At 36.2% G+C, this 15,569-nt stretch overlaps 1 protein-coding gene across 1 annotated transcript in view; it reads right to left on the bottom strand.

The window, feature by feature from the left end:
* The window catches only part of USH2A (usherin), a 414,223-nt gene that overhangs the window by 128,962 nt on the left and 269,692 nt on the right, over nt 1–15,569 (bottom strand). The window contains exons 39-40 of the mRNA XM_035320952.1: nt 8,187–8,337; nt 7,869–8,011 (exon numbers count right to left, since the gene is read on the bottom strand). Coding sequence (XP_035176843.1) covers nt 7,869–8,011; nt 8,187–8,337 — 294 coding nt within the window. The remainder of the gene's footprint in view (nt 1–7,868; nt 8,012–8,186; nt 8,338–15,569) is intronic.

Below are 15,569 nucleotides of genomic sequence, written 5' to 3' on the forward strand. Positions count from 1 at the left end.
CTGCTCTCTAGGTACAAGCAAGAACATGGTGCAATAACACAAATCTGGCTCAATCACTGATCAGTAACAGCTGTAATTCCAGAACATTTAGCATTCTTATAAACCACGTCCTGAAATCTATAAATTGCTACAGCGGATCAAGAAAATACTATATTCCCCCTATTCTGCCCATAGCAATTTTGACATTTATGAGATTTTTCTGTGAACATTATATTTTATTGAAATCTTAAAAAAAGATACACTTGGATTTAGTAATTGTTTAAAATAGCTTTAGGTTTGAAGATTTCAGGGAGGCAAGTTTCAAATGTTAAGGGTTGAAAATTTTATATTCATTAGTGGTTATGTGCATGCTAAGACTCCGGGATACATGACATAGCATTACTGAATTCCACAGCAGTCAACAACTCCATTATTTAATTCCTAGTGAAGTGGCATGCTGTCCAAAGTACCAGTATCTGTATAGGAAGTACAAGTACCAGTATCTGTATAGGAAGAATAATTTACTTCACCAGAAATTAAATAATTCCTGCAAATGTTTAAGTAAATAGAAAAAAGAGAAAGAGGGAGAGAGAATGAAAATAGGGGTGCTAGAAAACAGATAAATCCAGCACAAAGACTGGCTTTTTCTCTCTTTTAGAATAACAGCTGAAGCAGTCAGAAGTCCCAATTCTCCTCCTACATACAGAGAGACGTAAATCAGTATTATTACAATGATGTCTGTGGAAACAGTGATGTAAAATTGGGATAGCAAGCTTTTTCTTTTTCTTTTCTTCTTCCTCTTCTTTTTTTTTTTTTTTTGGCTTTTAAATTTGAAAAAGTAACAGTGTTTTTTCTTTCATTATATGATGCATCACAAAGCAACTCCATAAAACTCATCCATATCACAATTCCTGTTCTACTCACAGTGATAATAAGGATGGAGTTTTATATTAATGCTTGTGCACTCTAGGATTAATTTAGATCTCTGAATTTACAAGTATAAAAGATGATCTGTTGTAAAGAGCAATCCAATTCTATTTGCATGTACTCTTGGGCAAAATCAATTAGGTCATAAGCTGGAACAAAATTTGGTCCATTATTCAGACTTCACTGAAAGACAGAGGGGTGGGGGTGTAAACCTGAATTAGACGTATATTCTGTAAAACAAAAAAAAAATGCTGGAATGTAGTGGTGAGGGAGGGAGATTTGCTTTGGAATTGAAGATCTTGAAAATAAGTTGCTGCAAATTCTTGTTTAATGGGGAGAAGGGAGATTGAAAGATACAATATTTACCACTGCGCTACAAACTAGCATGTTATCTAATTAACCCTCTTACTGTGAGCTTCTGCAGGAGGAAAAAACAAAACAGAACAAAACCACAACAATTGAGCTTTTTGTTGGGAGGGGATGGATAAGCATTTCTATTTGTACTGATCAAGTTGCTGGCATTACAGGTGAAACATTTAAGATAATTTAGCTGAACCTGTGCTTCAACTCCCCCCTGTGTTTAGGCATATTCTTTAAGGACAATGTGTAATGTATGCTAGGTGGTTTCAAACTTAAATTTGGGTCCCCCTAGTCCCACCACCCCTCTCAGACAAGCATACTCTGGTAGCTAGCATAACTACCTATACATTCCCTACTGCCCTTTTAAAAGAGAGACTTTTAAGACTCTCTCAGTTCAAACAAGACGTTTGAGAGATGCTTAATTGGCCCCACTGGATGGGAAAGCATTAAATCCTGGTCCCCAACACTCATTCAGTATAGCTGCTTTTTAAATGGCAAGCAGAATCATCTAATTTTATATACAAATCAACTAGCACAATACTGCTTGGTTGAAAGGGTCACCACAATTATGTAAAACATGAGTATTAACTATAATTGGGATAGTTTGCTAATACAATAAAAAGCTCTGAACATGAGAAAAGTTATGTTCACAGCAGTAGCTATCACTTTCTAAAGTAAGAATTCATGGATGAAATGACATGAAAAAGATGGTTATAAAATTTTAATGGAATGATAAAAGGCAAAAGTCAGCCTCTCAGCTGAATTCTTAAAATCCCTATATATCACAATCAGCTCCTTAACTGTAAAATCAATGTGGAGTATAACATGTTGTCAATGTGCTTGTCACTGGAGGGAAGACTGCAAAGTATGACAGCTACAGAGCTCAGCCTGACAATGATGAAAATAAAATCATAAAGCTTTTTACATGGATGTAATTGTTTATAGGAATAACTACTGAACACGGTAACAGTTGGCATCTTTTTCCTAAAGATTCTTAGTTCATATTTCAAACCATTTCATTACAGTATTAATACTGGAAGGTAGTTTCATTTTGGCAAATGAAATTATCTTTTACAGCAGGCTATTTTGCTCATCTGCCTCCAAAGTTCAGACTCTACTTAAAATAAAGGTACAAAACTGTCATTAATCTTTTTTAATTTCCTGACTAGAACCACACATTTGTTTACTTATTGTACAGACTGGGGGAGTGAGGAGCTATATTCTCATGGATATATTTCAGGGGAATCTATGCTTTCATTAATAAACTGAGACATGTATCTGGACTACTGCCCTTTAAAGCTAATGAGAAATGCCTGATTTGCTGGGAAACTCTCTCACTAAGCAGAATAGACATTCTGTGCCTTTTATTCTTGAATCATTTACTCTTTCCAGAAACATGGACAATGAAATTATACATATTAACAAAGTGCAGTGTTTTTCATATACTACTGACTGTATCCAGCAAAAAATCCACATTGTGTAGTTCTGGGCACAAGGGACCACAGAAATCTTTTATCACATTAGATCACAGAACTAAGAAGTCATTAAGCTGTTTATACACTGACATGCATTGGTAGAAATACCTTCAGATACATATTGAGAGTTCTCTTCAAAATATTCACATTTTTTGCACACCTCTATTCCAACTGCATGTTGATTCTAGTACCTCAGTCAGGCACTTACGAAAATACTTCTAATTCTTAACCTATAGGCATGTGTGAGCAGATCGTACTTTTTGTCATATTTGCCACAATATTGCTTCAGCTTAATTGTACTTTCCTTTTGCTGTTCATCCTGTCATGTATTGCACATGATTTTCTCTTCCCTGTATCATCTTGCCAGGTTTTTTCTTCTCTTGCTGCCATTTCCATTTATCTTTCTTGAACATAGGTGGGCACATTTACATCAACTAACTATGGATTAGTTTATATGCCTAAATTATACAGAGCTAATTTACACTAATTTTAGACTGGGAGACTAGTCTAAAATTAGACCTATTTTAAGATTGGGAGACTAGTCTTTTCAGATACTCAGTATTAGCAGCAGAGAAAGCAAGCACTTCCAAAAGCTGAGGAGCACAGTAGCACTTAACCCTCGTGTCCTGAGTTGCCCTCTGGAGGCACCTGCCTCTCTCTACTTTAAGACAATGGGCCTCCTTTCCCTGGAAACAAAGCTTTGGGGTAAGCATGCAGGAGGAACACACAGCACACTATATGACAGAAATAACACTCCCCTGCTTCATCATCAAATACACACTGATGAGTGAATGATAAATTGCAGGATCACCCTTTTAAAATTGTTTCATGTTCCTCTAGCAGCTTCCATATATAAAGATCTCAAGCCATCACTTTGTACTATGTGTTTGTGCTGTGAACAAACATTGGACTGGACTATAACTTCCTTAACACTGAAAAGAGATGGATTTGCCATTTCTATCTAAGAAAAAAACATGGACTGCCTGATAGGCAACTCACAAAATCTTCTTACTCAACTAATGCAAGCCAGGCACTTATAAAACAGCTTCAGTGAGAACTCTCCATACTGGAAAAATATGCTGATCCAAGACACAGCTCTCTGAAAGAGAACATGCTGATGACTGAGATGTCCTCCTGTACATACCTCACTGGACTGCAGGCAGTTTCTAGGACATTCCAAATAAAAGAACAGGCAGCTTTTCTCTTAAGTAGTACTTTTTAGTAGCTTCAAATTTGTACAAATCAAGATGCATCTTCCTAAATGCTATGAAAAGCACCTTTCTCATTTGGGAACTATCCCTGTGATCAAATATTACTTCTGGCAGATTGCTATCAGCCAGTACAATTTTGCCAACCATAAAGCTATGCTGTAAGAATGCTGCAGCAGCCATAGGACAAGGTTTAAATAACTATAACCAATTGTTTTGCAGCTTTCTTCCCAGATGGTTTAAAGACTTACCATGACGAAATGTAAAACCTAACTGACATCTGCTTTTTATATCTAGAAAAAATCATTTTATTTCTGAATGCAATGCATAAAATTCTGCTCTCAGCTCAACAGTACTTACTGATCTCTCAGTTCAGTGGTGATTATATTGATTTCAGAGGAGTTATCTTAAACTTACACTGAAGTTACTGAAAGCAAGATCTAATCCAGAAACTTTAACAACTGTTTCTATTTGTCTGGCAGTAAATATTCTGATGCTATACTGACCAAGATCACTGGAACAAACATCTTTTATCAACACATGTTTAGCAGGTTTTAAAATATTCATAGGATATGTACATTATTCTCATCTGGCACTGGCAGGTTAGACTTTAAAAATTTAATGGAATCAGTTACTAGTTCCACACTCACGTAAATGGAAATATTTGAAATTTATTTACAGCATTTTTCCTTTCATCAAGAACACCCCAAACCTACTAAATATTACAAAAAGACAATTTATTACCAGATACAACAGATTTTTACGGCAGCTTTTGCTAATTTTTCTTTAAACATTCCTTACATCCTGATAGTTTACTAAATATTTTTCATAAATGAAATATAATATGCAATTTACTACATATTGTGAAATCATCAGCTTGTATTAATATAACTCTACTGTCTTTAAAAGTGGATGTGATTATTTAAATTACTGCCACCAGGTTCATGTGCACATAAACACACATACATGCATACATTTTATTCCTACAGATATTTTATGCTTTGGTGAAACAAAAAATATGCATTCACTATGTAAAATTTGATTAAGAACGTGGATATACACATATATTTCACCAGAGTAAGAGATACGGAAATTTCTACTGTCAAATTGTACTTTAAAAAGACGAAAACAAAGGCTCCTGGTTAGCTGGGCCAAGAATTAAGTGTAGTTCTGCAAAAAGCTGTCAGTACAGGCAGTTCTATAAGAAACATATTGAAGCCTTGACAGAAATACTGCTTACACCCAATGACAATCATTCAGTCTTAAGCAGCTGAGTGAACATCCTTTCACAGATGGCAGCCCTCCACAATGATACCAAAACTAGAGACCGTTGTCAACAATGAAAGTTTTTTTGTTGTTAAATTACAAGGTTTGTTGGATATTAGAGACATACCAGCATGTATTCTTCAGCAGGGGGACAGGACATTTTTAAGAAAAATCATTTTCCCCTTGGAGACACAGAGTTTGTAATGGAATCATAGAACATGGTGTTTTTTCTTGTTCGTTTTGATTGTGATTTTTTTATTTGTTTGTTTTAAGTTTAAGTTAATATACAGCATCACAGCTGAAGAGCAAATTAGATTGGTAATCTTAAAATATTTGAATTTCATAAATACTGATAGAGGCAGTATATAAATATTTTTCTTATTCTCAAATTCCTTTTGAAACATCTTCCTTCCATACTAACTTCAGGCATTTTTACAGTTGGGTTTTGCAGAGGGTAGTGCTTCATGCCAGCGCACAAATGCTATCCAAGTTCAATACAGCAGCTAACTGAAACAACTGCACATGTATGTTCCAGAGGGACTGTTTTCTCATGAGGGGGAGTGGAGGGCCAGGTGCCAATCTATTCTCTTTAGTGACCAGTGATAGGGAATGGAGTCAAGTTGCAACAGGGGACATTCAGGCTGGCTATCAGGAAAAGGTTCTTCACTGAGATGGTGTTTGCCTACTGGAACAGGCTCCCCAGGGACATAGTCATGGCACCAAGCCTGTCGGAGTTTAAGAAGCGTTTGGACTATGCTCTTAGTCATATGGTCTGAATTTCTGGGTAGACCTGTGTGGAGCCAGGAGTTGGACTTAATGATCTTTGTGGGTCCCTTCCAACCTGGGATATTCTATGATTCTATGACTGTATAGGAATGCATGCTTTGTGTAGGCCTTATGTCCTGTACCTAACTATCAAAAAATAAAATTTTAAAATTCTACATCTACTGCTTTGCAAAAATAAAAATAAAAAAAAATTACATATACTAACAAGTGATGCCTTTTAAAGTGATACCTTTCTGTGCTCCTCCTACCTAAGAAACAAACAACACTTTGTGAACTATCTGACCAGAGTTAAATAATCAATGCAATATGAATGAAATAGTCATAGAAGACTGGTTTCATTCAGACCATGAATGCAGACAAGTTTAATATTATACTCACTTTTTGGTAATAGACAAGTACAATACAGGAACTGAATCACAACAGAGATTTTCAAATGTAGGTAACACATCTTCAGTATGTAAAGACAAAGTTCACAACTTACTTTTATTAGGTAATTACTTATAGATAATATGCTAATAGAAATATTTACATGTTTTGAGCTTAAATAGGTTTATCAACTAAAGTTCTGTTGTGAATCATTTGTTTACCTTCAAAGAAAATTGTTTTCCATTTGTGGAAACACGTTTTCTTTCAGGGTGTTTTCTTAAAATAGACAGCTATCCATTTAGAGGAAGGACTAAAACCAAGTTGTGTCACAAGCACTGAATATTTTCTGCAACAATTGCTTATGAGCATCAGGTTAAATTTACAGTCCCAAATACAGATGTCATATCAGTGTAAAACAGTAACAACCCAAGGCACTTTGGTGTGAAGGCAGGGAAAGTAAGATAGTAATGAAGCCAGTCAGTCAGGATTTTAGTTTTGTATCATCAACCCCATGGCAACCCTTTCTGTGCTCAGAATGTCTTCCTTTCTTATCCAACAAGACATAACAGGAAAAAATCTCTTTAGAAAATACTTAATTTCTCTAAAACCTGCTACAACGGGGGATCAACAGTAACAGATTTGAAAAAGCAAAGATTTATTTTCTGAAACAACTGCTCTTACAAAAAAAAATAGGCTATTAGATATTCTATTGCAGAGTATGAGAAAACTAATAGTTCAATTTATTAAAAAAAAAAAAAAAAGGTTGAAAATTATGTATTTTTTATATGTGGTAACAGTAAGATCAGTTTTTGTCGTCTATTTTTGCTCACATATTCTATCATGCAAAATCCTACCCTAACAACTGAAGTGACTATACTAATACACTGATACCTCTTCGTTAAATCAAGGGACCATTGAACAAATGATGTGGAGTGAGTGTGCAAAACATAGAACTACTAATGAGGAAAGTGATGGATGGGACTGGCAATGATAAACTCAATTTCAGACCAGTAGATCACCACTTTGAATTAACAAAGATCAGTGGAAAAGTTCTGTTCAGCTGTGGTATAGTTTCAGTATTCTTAAAACAGAGATAAGACAACCGTCATATACTATTAACTTCAACTTATTTTCTCTGATATCACTGAAATCAGAATCAAGTCCCTGAATGAAAAGGAATGCCACTTAAAAGGCTGTACTTAGGTGTATCTTAAACTAGTCATATATGAACACATATGCATGGAGGGATGTTACGTATACATAAAAATTAAAAGATAGAACTTCCTCAAGTATGTATTTAAATATTCACACTTTATGAAAAGCTAAGATAACAGATACTTGATCCCTTAGGAGTTACTATTACAAACTATTATTCAGGAGGAAATACATTATTTCTATTTAACCGGGAAATCAGAATAACCAAATAAGTTATGTACAACAGTAGCTGAACTATTGTTTCTACTTTTTGCTAAACGGAGTTAAATAAGAGTGGACTGCTTACTGTCCTCTGCGGTAGTTATTGAAGTCCAGTCACTGTAAGTATTGCCATAGCCATTGGAAGCAACCAATCTCATCTCATACTCAGTGTATGGCTGAAGATCTCTGACACTGTGTTGTAAGGAAGCAGTTGGGCTGGAAAGCAACCTGCGAAGAAAAGTAGCGTGACTTACAGCTTTAAACAACCCACCACTGAAAGCAAGACTAAAACATTACAAGTCTTGCAAAAAATAACCCAGCCACCCTAAAGGTTAGCCATATTTGAGATAACAGGACTTTTCTTCCTCAGCAGCTCACAGTGGCCTTGCAATGGTCTGCGTACTCTAGAATGTCACCAGCAGAATGCCTCCGCCGCATCTGGAGTCGGTAGCTGGGTGCACCTGGGGCGTTGTTGCGAACTGGTGTAGACCAGACAACCTGAAGACTGGTCGGAGTGGCAGATGAAAGCCTTGGAGGCATAACACCATCTGGAGCTGTCAAAAAACATGGATGAATTAGAGCAGAGAAAACCATGGACAACATATGCTGGGTGGAAACAAAACGCTCCATATACTGGAAAAACTGTTCCGCAGGATCAACTGCAATGTTAACATGGTCCATTTAGTTTAACATTTTCACTACTAAACTATGGTATTTCTTTATATTCTTCTTTCCAAAGCAGTTACATGAATATCATTTTGCTAAAAGCAAGCCTCCAAACACCAAAAGGAATTCATAAGCAACATATTCTCTACCACCTGTTCATATATTATCCGCATCTCCTTGTGCCCAGTTCTGCCACCCCTAGAAGTTAAAGATATGCTCACAGAAATGTTACTCAGCAAGACTAACAATGATCAGATCTTTTATCATTTAGGTACCTTCTTACTCTTATAAATTAATAATAATTCAAAAAGAATACAGAAGAAATTTTAATGAAAAAAAAAGTCTTCAGGTAGAAATTAAAATAGATTCACTAAAGTCTCAGTCTACAATTTTGTTAAGGAAATCAGTTTATATGAAGTTGTAGATTTACCTCTTGCAGTTTATATGAACTGCAGATCAAAATCTGTCACTAGTAATGCTATGAGTGACCTTTAACTGCTGCAAATTTCCCTGTATGCAGTAAAAAGAACTATGCCAACTCGCACCCGGGAGTTCATGGCTTTGCATGTTTTCCTTTAAAAAGAAAACTATCTGTTGGAGAAACTTTCTGTACATAAACACATCTTGAAGTTTTATATACAGTGCATGTCTGTATCTCTGTAGCTCTTTTCCAGTGAGTTAAAACACTGGAAAGCCACTGTCTTTGTCATTTAAACTTGTGTAATAGTTTTGCATTTCATGGTCCAGTAGTTACCATTTGCGTTTTTCTTTGGTCATTCCAACAGAAATTCTGGTTGCCGTTATTTCTTGTTTCTCTCTATTATAAAAACAGTCTCACAGATCTGTAATTTAAGGTGAAGTTGTAAGCCTCAAGGCGAAAGTTGTAAGATGAATGAACAGTATTTTACAGTAAGTTTTATGATCTTCATTTACCACCCGAATATGAAGTGGTTACTAAGAGGGAAGTAACAGACTGTGAAACTGGAAACACTGTCCGAATCCTTCTCTCCCTAGAACAGATGAAAGGATAGCATCAACTCTGAAAAAAGTCACCAGTCATATACCACATTTTAAAATTTATACTGACATAGGCATACTATGTGTGTGGCCTATGCGATAGGCAAACTAGCGCCTAGAAGGTTGACTTCGATCATGCATACTTATGGTTGGGGAACTTCAAAATTCTTCAGCTCCAGCTCCAAATTGTACAGAAAGGTACAAGACATGGTTTGCTGCAATCTGCAGACTCATTTCCTTTCCCTTAAGTTCAAGGTCCTCCAGTTCACATAAGATAACAAGTTCCCTTTTTTTATGTTACCATGAAAAAGGCAAAATAAAATTTTGGGGCTTTAGCCAGCCTGGCCACATTTGGATACTCCCTCCTGTTGTCATTATCTAGACCTAGGCAATGAGACTCTGGTGAGTTCCAAATAAACTTGAAACCTTACTGTTTCTAAATCCAGGAAATTTCTGAAGCTAAAGTAATTCATGGCCTGCAAATCCCTTGCAAATACATTCAAGGCCAATCAAAAGCCTGAGAGCACCTCAACTCTGAAGGAAAAAAAAAAAAATATGGCTGAATTAACATGAACAGCCACTGACATCCCACCAGCTGAGCCATCAAAACCAAACATCTGCACACCAAATGCCTCTGTATGTGAATTAAATTACACTCAGAGTAAAATGGAGAACATATATTTACTTGACTTAACATTGCTCTGTTTAGCAGCAACATAACTAATGTTGGAGTTGTGTTGGGCAATACAGGATTTACAGGATATAAAGTGCAGTATTCACAGATAATCATGAATTATTTTGGCATTTCCTTATAAAGTGCTTACTAAAGTTGTTAGCAGGCAAGCTCAGCAACAAGAAAGATGGCACAATCAATATAATAACTTTTATTAGAGGATTTTAAAGTGTTTTCACAAGCTGACACTAAAAGAAAGACTCAATATCCCTTCAAAGCAGGGTACTACTTCATTTAAAACTGAACTGTCTGTAGCTTAATATGCACCTATTGTTTAAGTGCACACAGAGGTTCTACACAGCAGAAAAGCTACATCTAACTATTAATCTAATTAGCTGAGTTGTAATTTGGCCAGTAAGCCAAAGTTCACATTGTTATTGAGGAGCCAGTACAAGCAACTCACTGAGGAGGCAAAGCGTTAAATTTATTTCCAGCTCTGTAAGAACACAACGCTTCACCTTTGTCTTTCATTTCTCAATCTGTTAAATGGAGATAATAATACTTATCCTCCTTTGTAAAGCTCCCTGAGATCCACAAAGTAAAAGCCCTGATTAATCTTTATGTATGTATAGTGGTGGTTATTATAGTGATACAGGAATGTTCATCAAAAAACAAAGATGTAGCTGTTTAAATGTCAATAACAATTCACAGTGCAGATGTTATTTTAATGGTGTAGGTAATCTCACCTAAATGTTCAAATCTCTTCTACCAACAAAAGCCCAACATAGAAAGTGTGGAAAATTTAAATCTCTTCTGTGAAAGTCAACTGACCTGTAAAACAGGCCTACCTCACTACTTTCAAACACATTTGAATATTTTGCAAATTTATTTCACTGAAAAGATTTCCTGTAGGTTGCAGAGAATGTCCTTAATCTGCTCTTCCAAAAGGAATGGGACAGGATTTAGAGCAAAGAAGTTCTGGAGTCTCTGCTGAGTCATAATGAAAAAGGTGCTCTGTAAAACTAATCACATTTTGATCATTAAAACTACAGAGCACTTCTCCAAAAAAAAAAGGTAATTCTAAACTGCACACAAAACATCATTTGACTATTGCAAACACTCCTCCTCACCAAGGTCTTCAGTGTAACATTTCCCTCAGCTTAACCCTTTTTATCTGATCTGTATTCCCAAGAGACTCCTTACTACCCAAGTAATAACTGGCAACCAGCAATAATTCTACTGAAAATTTCTCAACAGAAGAGCCATGTATCTATCAGCTTGATATATTGTCTTTAAGATGCAATGTTGCTCAAAAAGCTCCCCTCAAGCTTTAATATGACCCTCAGGGGGCAACCACTCCACTTGCAACCTACTGAATCAACATCTAGCCCAGTAAATCCTCACTTAGCAGGGCAGAAAGTCACACTTTGTCTATGGAAAGATTAAAAAAGCAGAGTAAAATATTTAATCAGATGTCAGTTTTAATCAAAAAATTAATAAACAACCCCACAGAATAATAAAAACTGGACTGTTTTATTCTGACGATAATATATTGTATTCTAGTCATTCAGTTACATGCAGATGAGTCATGCAGATGATCCCTGCTCTGCACCTAATATGCTAAACAATCTTAGAAAAGTGTTTCAACTTCTTGCTTCAATTTCTTCATCTTAAATAGCATATGCAGTAGTAGTCAGTTTTGTAAGTATTTATGTTAGGGGAGCAAACATTATATTAAATGATAGCACTTAAATGTTTACTTCATGTTAACAGCCTACTTTTCTGAGAAATATTCATTATACTTACCATAAAAATATACCTGTAACTTAAATTATCTAAAAGCAGAAGACTTTAGGAAGGATTATTTAAAATGAAATATTAGGACAATAAACTATCTACTTCTAAAAATGTCTGCACTATTAATTTTTAATAAGATGAAGAAAAGTCAGAAGAACTTGTTTTGATATCCATCAGTGTGGTGTCATCTCACTGCAACTTTGGTAAAGTGACACCACAATTAACAATGATTAGATATATATTGGCCATTCTGTATCCACAATATCTTCAGATGGGCAGCTAGAAGATTTTGGAAGTATGCAAATGTAACTCTACAATTCCCTACATCTACATGTTAGAAATATTTAGGAGAGCTGATGCATCTTATCCAAATATTTTTCAGACACATGTGTATGCAAATGATAACAGAAGGTATTTAACTACAAAGGAATGAAAATAAACTCTCTGCAGTTTGTACCATAACAGCAAGGAACAGTTTCAGTCAGACTGCCTTTAGATGAATGTCTTGCTCAGTCATGGCTACTCTCCCTCTTTTCCAGGTTCAATTCACAAACACAATTTCTTTATCTCATTGCATTGGTTGTTTAGATACTCCTGATTCATTTTCTGTTTCAGGTGGCCATACTGAGATCATCTCATTACCGCACTTTTTATGGCAATATGTTCTGCACGTTGACATTTGTTTCTCCTGATTTTCCCAGGTATGCCTGTTATCTAGTTGTCTGTGCAGTCCAAGTAATGCTAGTCATTGCATTCTCCATAATTCTCCACATGGCCGTGCATTTTTTTGTTTTGTTTTGTGTGTGTGTGTGTGTGTGTGAGTGTGTTTTTTCATTTAACCGAAAGGCAGGCCATAATGCTGGGCCATATGTCATCACTAGAAGGGCATGCTAGTTATAAACCTTTATCTGTCGACAAAATTGCTTTTTTTCTGTTTCTTATCTTCACAGGTTCATTGAAGTTTACTCTGGATTGTTTTTTAACCCTCTTTTTTCCAGTCATCTTTCCTACTCAGTATATATTGAATACACTGAGTGTATATTGAATACACTGAGTAATTTTGATTTTTCATTTAATGCATATATTTCACCAAATTGTTTTCCACCTACTCAATGACTAATGTATGTATAGAGTATTCTTGAATAAGTATGATTTCACTGATACATGTTTTCAGTTACAGATATTGTTCCATCTAATAATATATCTACCAGGGACAAAATAGCCCTAGTTTAACTTTCTATGTCCTATTCAACATAAATCAATACATTTTGGAATATACAGTGTGGAAGGTCCATAGTGGCCTTCTTGCTTGCCCCAGTCTGGGGCTCAGAATGTATGGTAAGCACTCTGGGAAAAAACAACTAAAGAGACATAAAGCTCTAGTCTCCTTAAAAGTCTCCTTAAAGTCTCCTTAAACTTCCCAGTAAATACAAACCTGTTCACACCTGATGTTCTTGATATTTTCCTTTCAGAAGCATGACATAAACAGAGTACAAAAACATCTTGTTCTCTCTTCATGATCTATCCTGTGTTATAGATCTGCTTTAATAGTAATTTCATCTGAGAAGGGGTCACTTTGTATACTTGTTTGCTTTTAGCATTAATGTTACTTATACTAGTTAGGCATAATAACATTCGGAAAATTGAAAATAATAAGTTTGAAAATCTAAAATTTATCTTTATCTGGATTGAGTATTCAAGCTTTAACTGCAATTTTGCCTCCATTTGCAGTATTTGGTGTTCTAAGCCGCAAAGTACAATTTTAGTAAGGCCTGAAAAATCAACTCACACTTTACTCCATGGCCTGCAGAAGTGAACTTTAAGGCAATGCTCTTATGAAATCCCAGAACAGGCTTACTTATTCATGATTAATACTGCTGTAAGGAAAAACAAAATCAGACCTCACCCTCCTTTTCATGAGGTTTCCCCCTATATACAGCCTCAATATTTCTAATCAAGATATGGGTCTCAAATAAAAACTTGTGTAAGAGATGCCTTTCTTAAGTGCTACATTTTACTGAAATCAACATTATAAAAATATTTTACATGCTCGACAAAGTTTATCCACACTATTCAGCATGAACTTTGTTAAACTCTAAAAACTACAGAAGAATGCCAATAAGCAATTAGCTGAATGATTAATGGTTGTAATACCTGTAATAAAGACATTGGATAGAATTTATAACTGCCCAGTAAAGCTAATTCTTCATCAGATAATTTAAAAGTATACCTAGCCAATAACTGTCATATCACAAAATTAATTTAAAAAAAAAAAGACCATGAGGAAAACACATAAGAATTGATGTTGCAAAATCAGGCAGAAATCGTAATGAAACAAATACTATGGGTCATTTGTGACTCAAGTTACCTGCAAAGTGAAATACCTCTGAGTTAGCTTTGAGAAACTACCAGATCTGCCACTTTTCCTTACTTGAGGGAACAGATGTGGCAAGAGGGAACAGGATTCTGTCCATCTTCAAGTAATATCTTCAGCTTCCTACATGAAGCAGCTTTAGAAATGAATATTGTTCTTCTTCTTTTTGGAAATAATTTTACATCGTCTTCAAAGTTTTGCAGCTTCCTTTACAACTGATATCTGCTGGCAGAGAGCTAGGCAAGTACACTAACTTTCACATCACTGGAAACACTGTCACTTCTCACCTCTGGTGGTAATCTCACAGAGTACTGGCAATGAGACCCTTAGATGAACTGAAGTTTCCTTCTTAATGTTGATGGTATAATTGCAAAGAACTGCAGGCTGCTGACTTATCAAGAATCAGAGATGAAAATTTAGCACATGAATCAAATGGAAGGAACTCAACAGATGGGATTGTCTCGCTCTGCTCTGCACTGCCTCACCTTGAGTACTGTGTGCAATTTTGGGCACCACAGTATAAGAAAAATACAGAACTGTTAAAGAGTGTCCAGAGGAGGGCAACAAAGATGGTGAAGGGCCTAGAGAGGAAGACGTATGAGGAGCAACTGAGGTCTCTTGGTTTGTTCAGCCCAGAACAGAACAGGCTGAGGGGAGGCCTCATGGTGGCCTGCAGCTCCCTCACGAGGGGAGCAGAGGGGCAGGCGCTGAGCTCTGCTCTCTGAGGACAGCAACAGGACCCGAGGGAACGGCATGGAGCTGGGAGAGGGGAGGGTCAGGCTGGGGGTTAAGGAAAGGTTCTGCACCCAGAGGTGGTCGGGCACTGGGACAGGCTCCCGAGGACAGCACTGGGCCTGCTGGAGTTCAAGAACCATTTGGACAATGCTCTCAGCCTGATTTTTTATTTTTATTTTTTTGGTGGTTTTTGAATACCCAGGATTTGGACTTGATGATCCTTGTGAGTCTCTTCCAGCTTGGATATTCTGTGATCCTATAATCAGGAAACCCACCCTTCAATGTTCATGATTGGTTATGACTTTATAATTTTTCATACAGAACTGAAAGATGGCAGAGGAATATAATTATTCCCAATAGATAGTACTGTTGATTAGCCCTCTAATTTGACACAGCAGCAAGAGGATGAGCTTACACTGAGACAGAAAAATTCACATTCCTGGAACAAACATGATATTTCCAAGATTTCAGCAGCTGAACTGACTGAGAAAAATCTATCTAGTACATGGTGAAGGCTAGCTAAC

This window comes from Oxyura jamaicensis, chromosome 3 (assembly GCF_011077185.1).
Source record: "Oxyura jamaicensis isolate SHBP4307 breed ruddy duck chromosome 3, BPBGC_Ojam_1.0, whole genome shotgun sequence".
NCBI lineage: Eukaryota > Metazoa > Chordata > Aves > Anseriformes > Anatidae > Oxyura > Oxyura jamaicensis.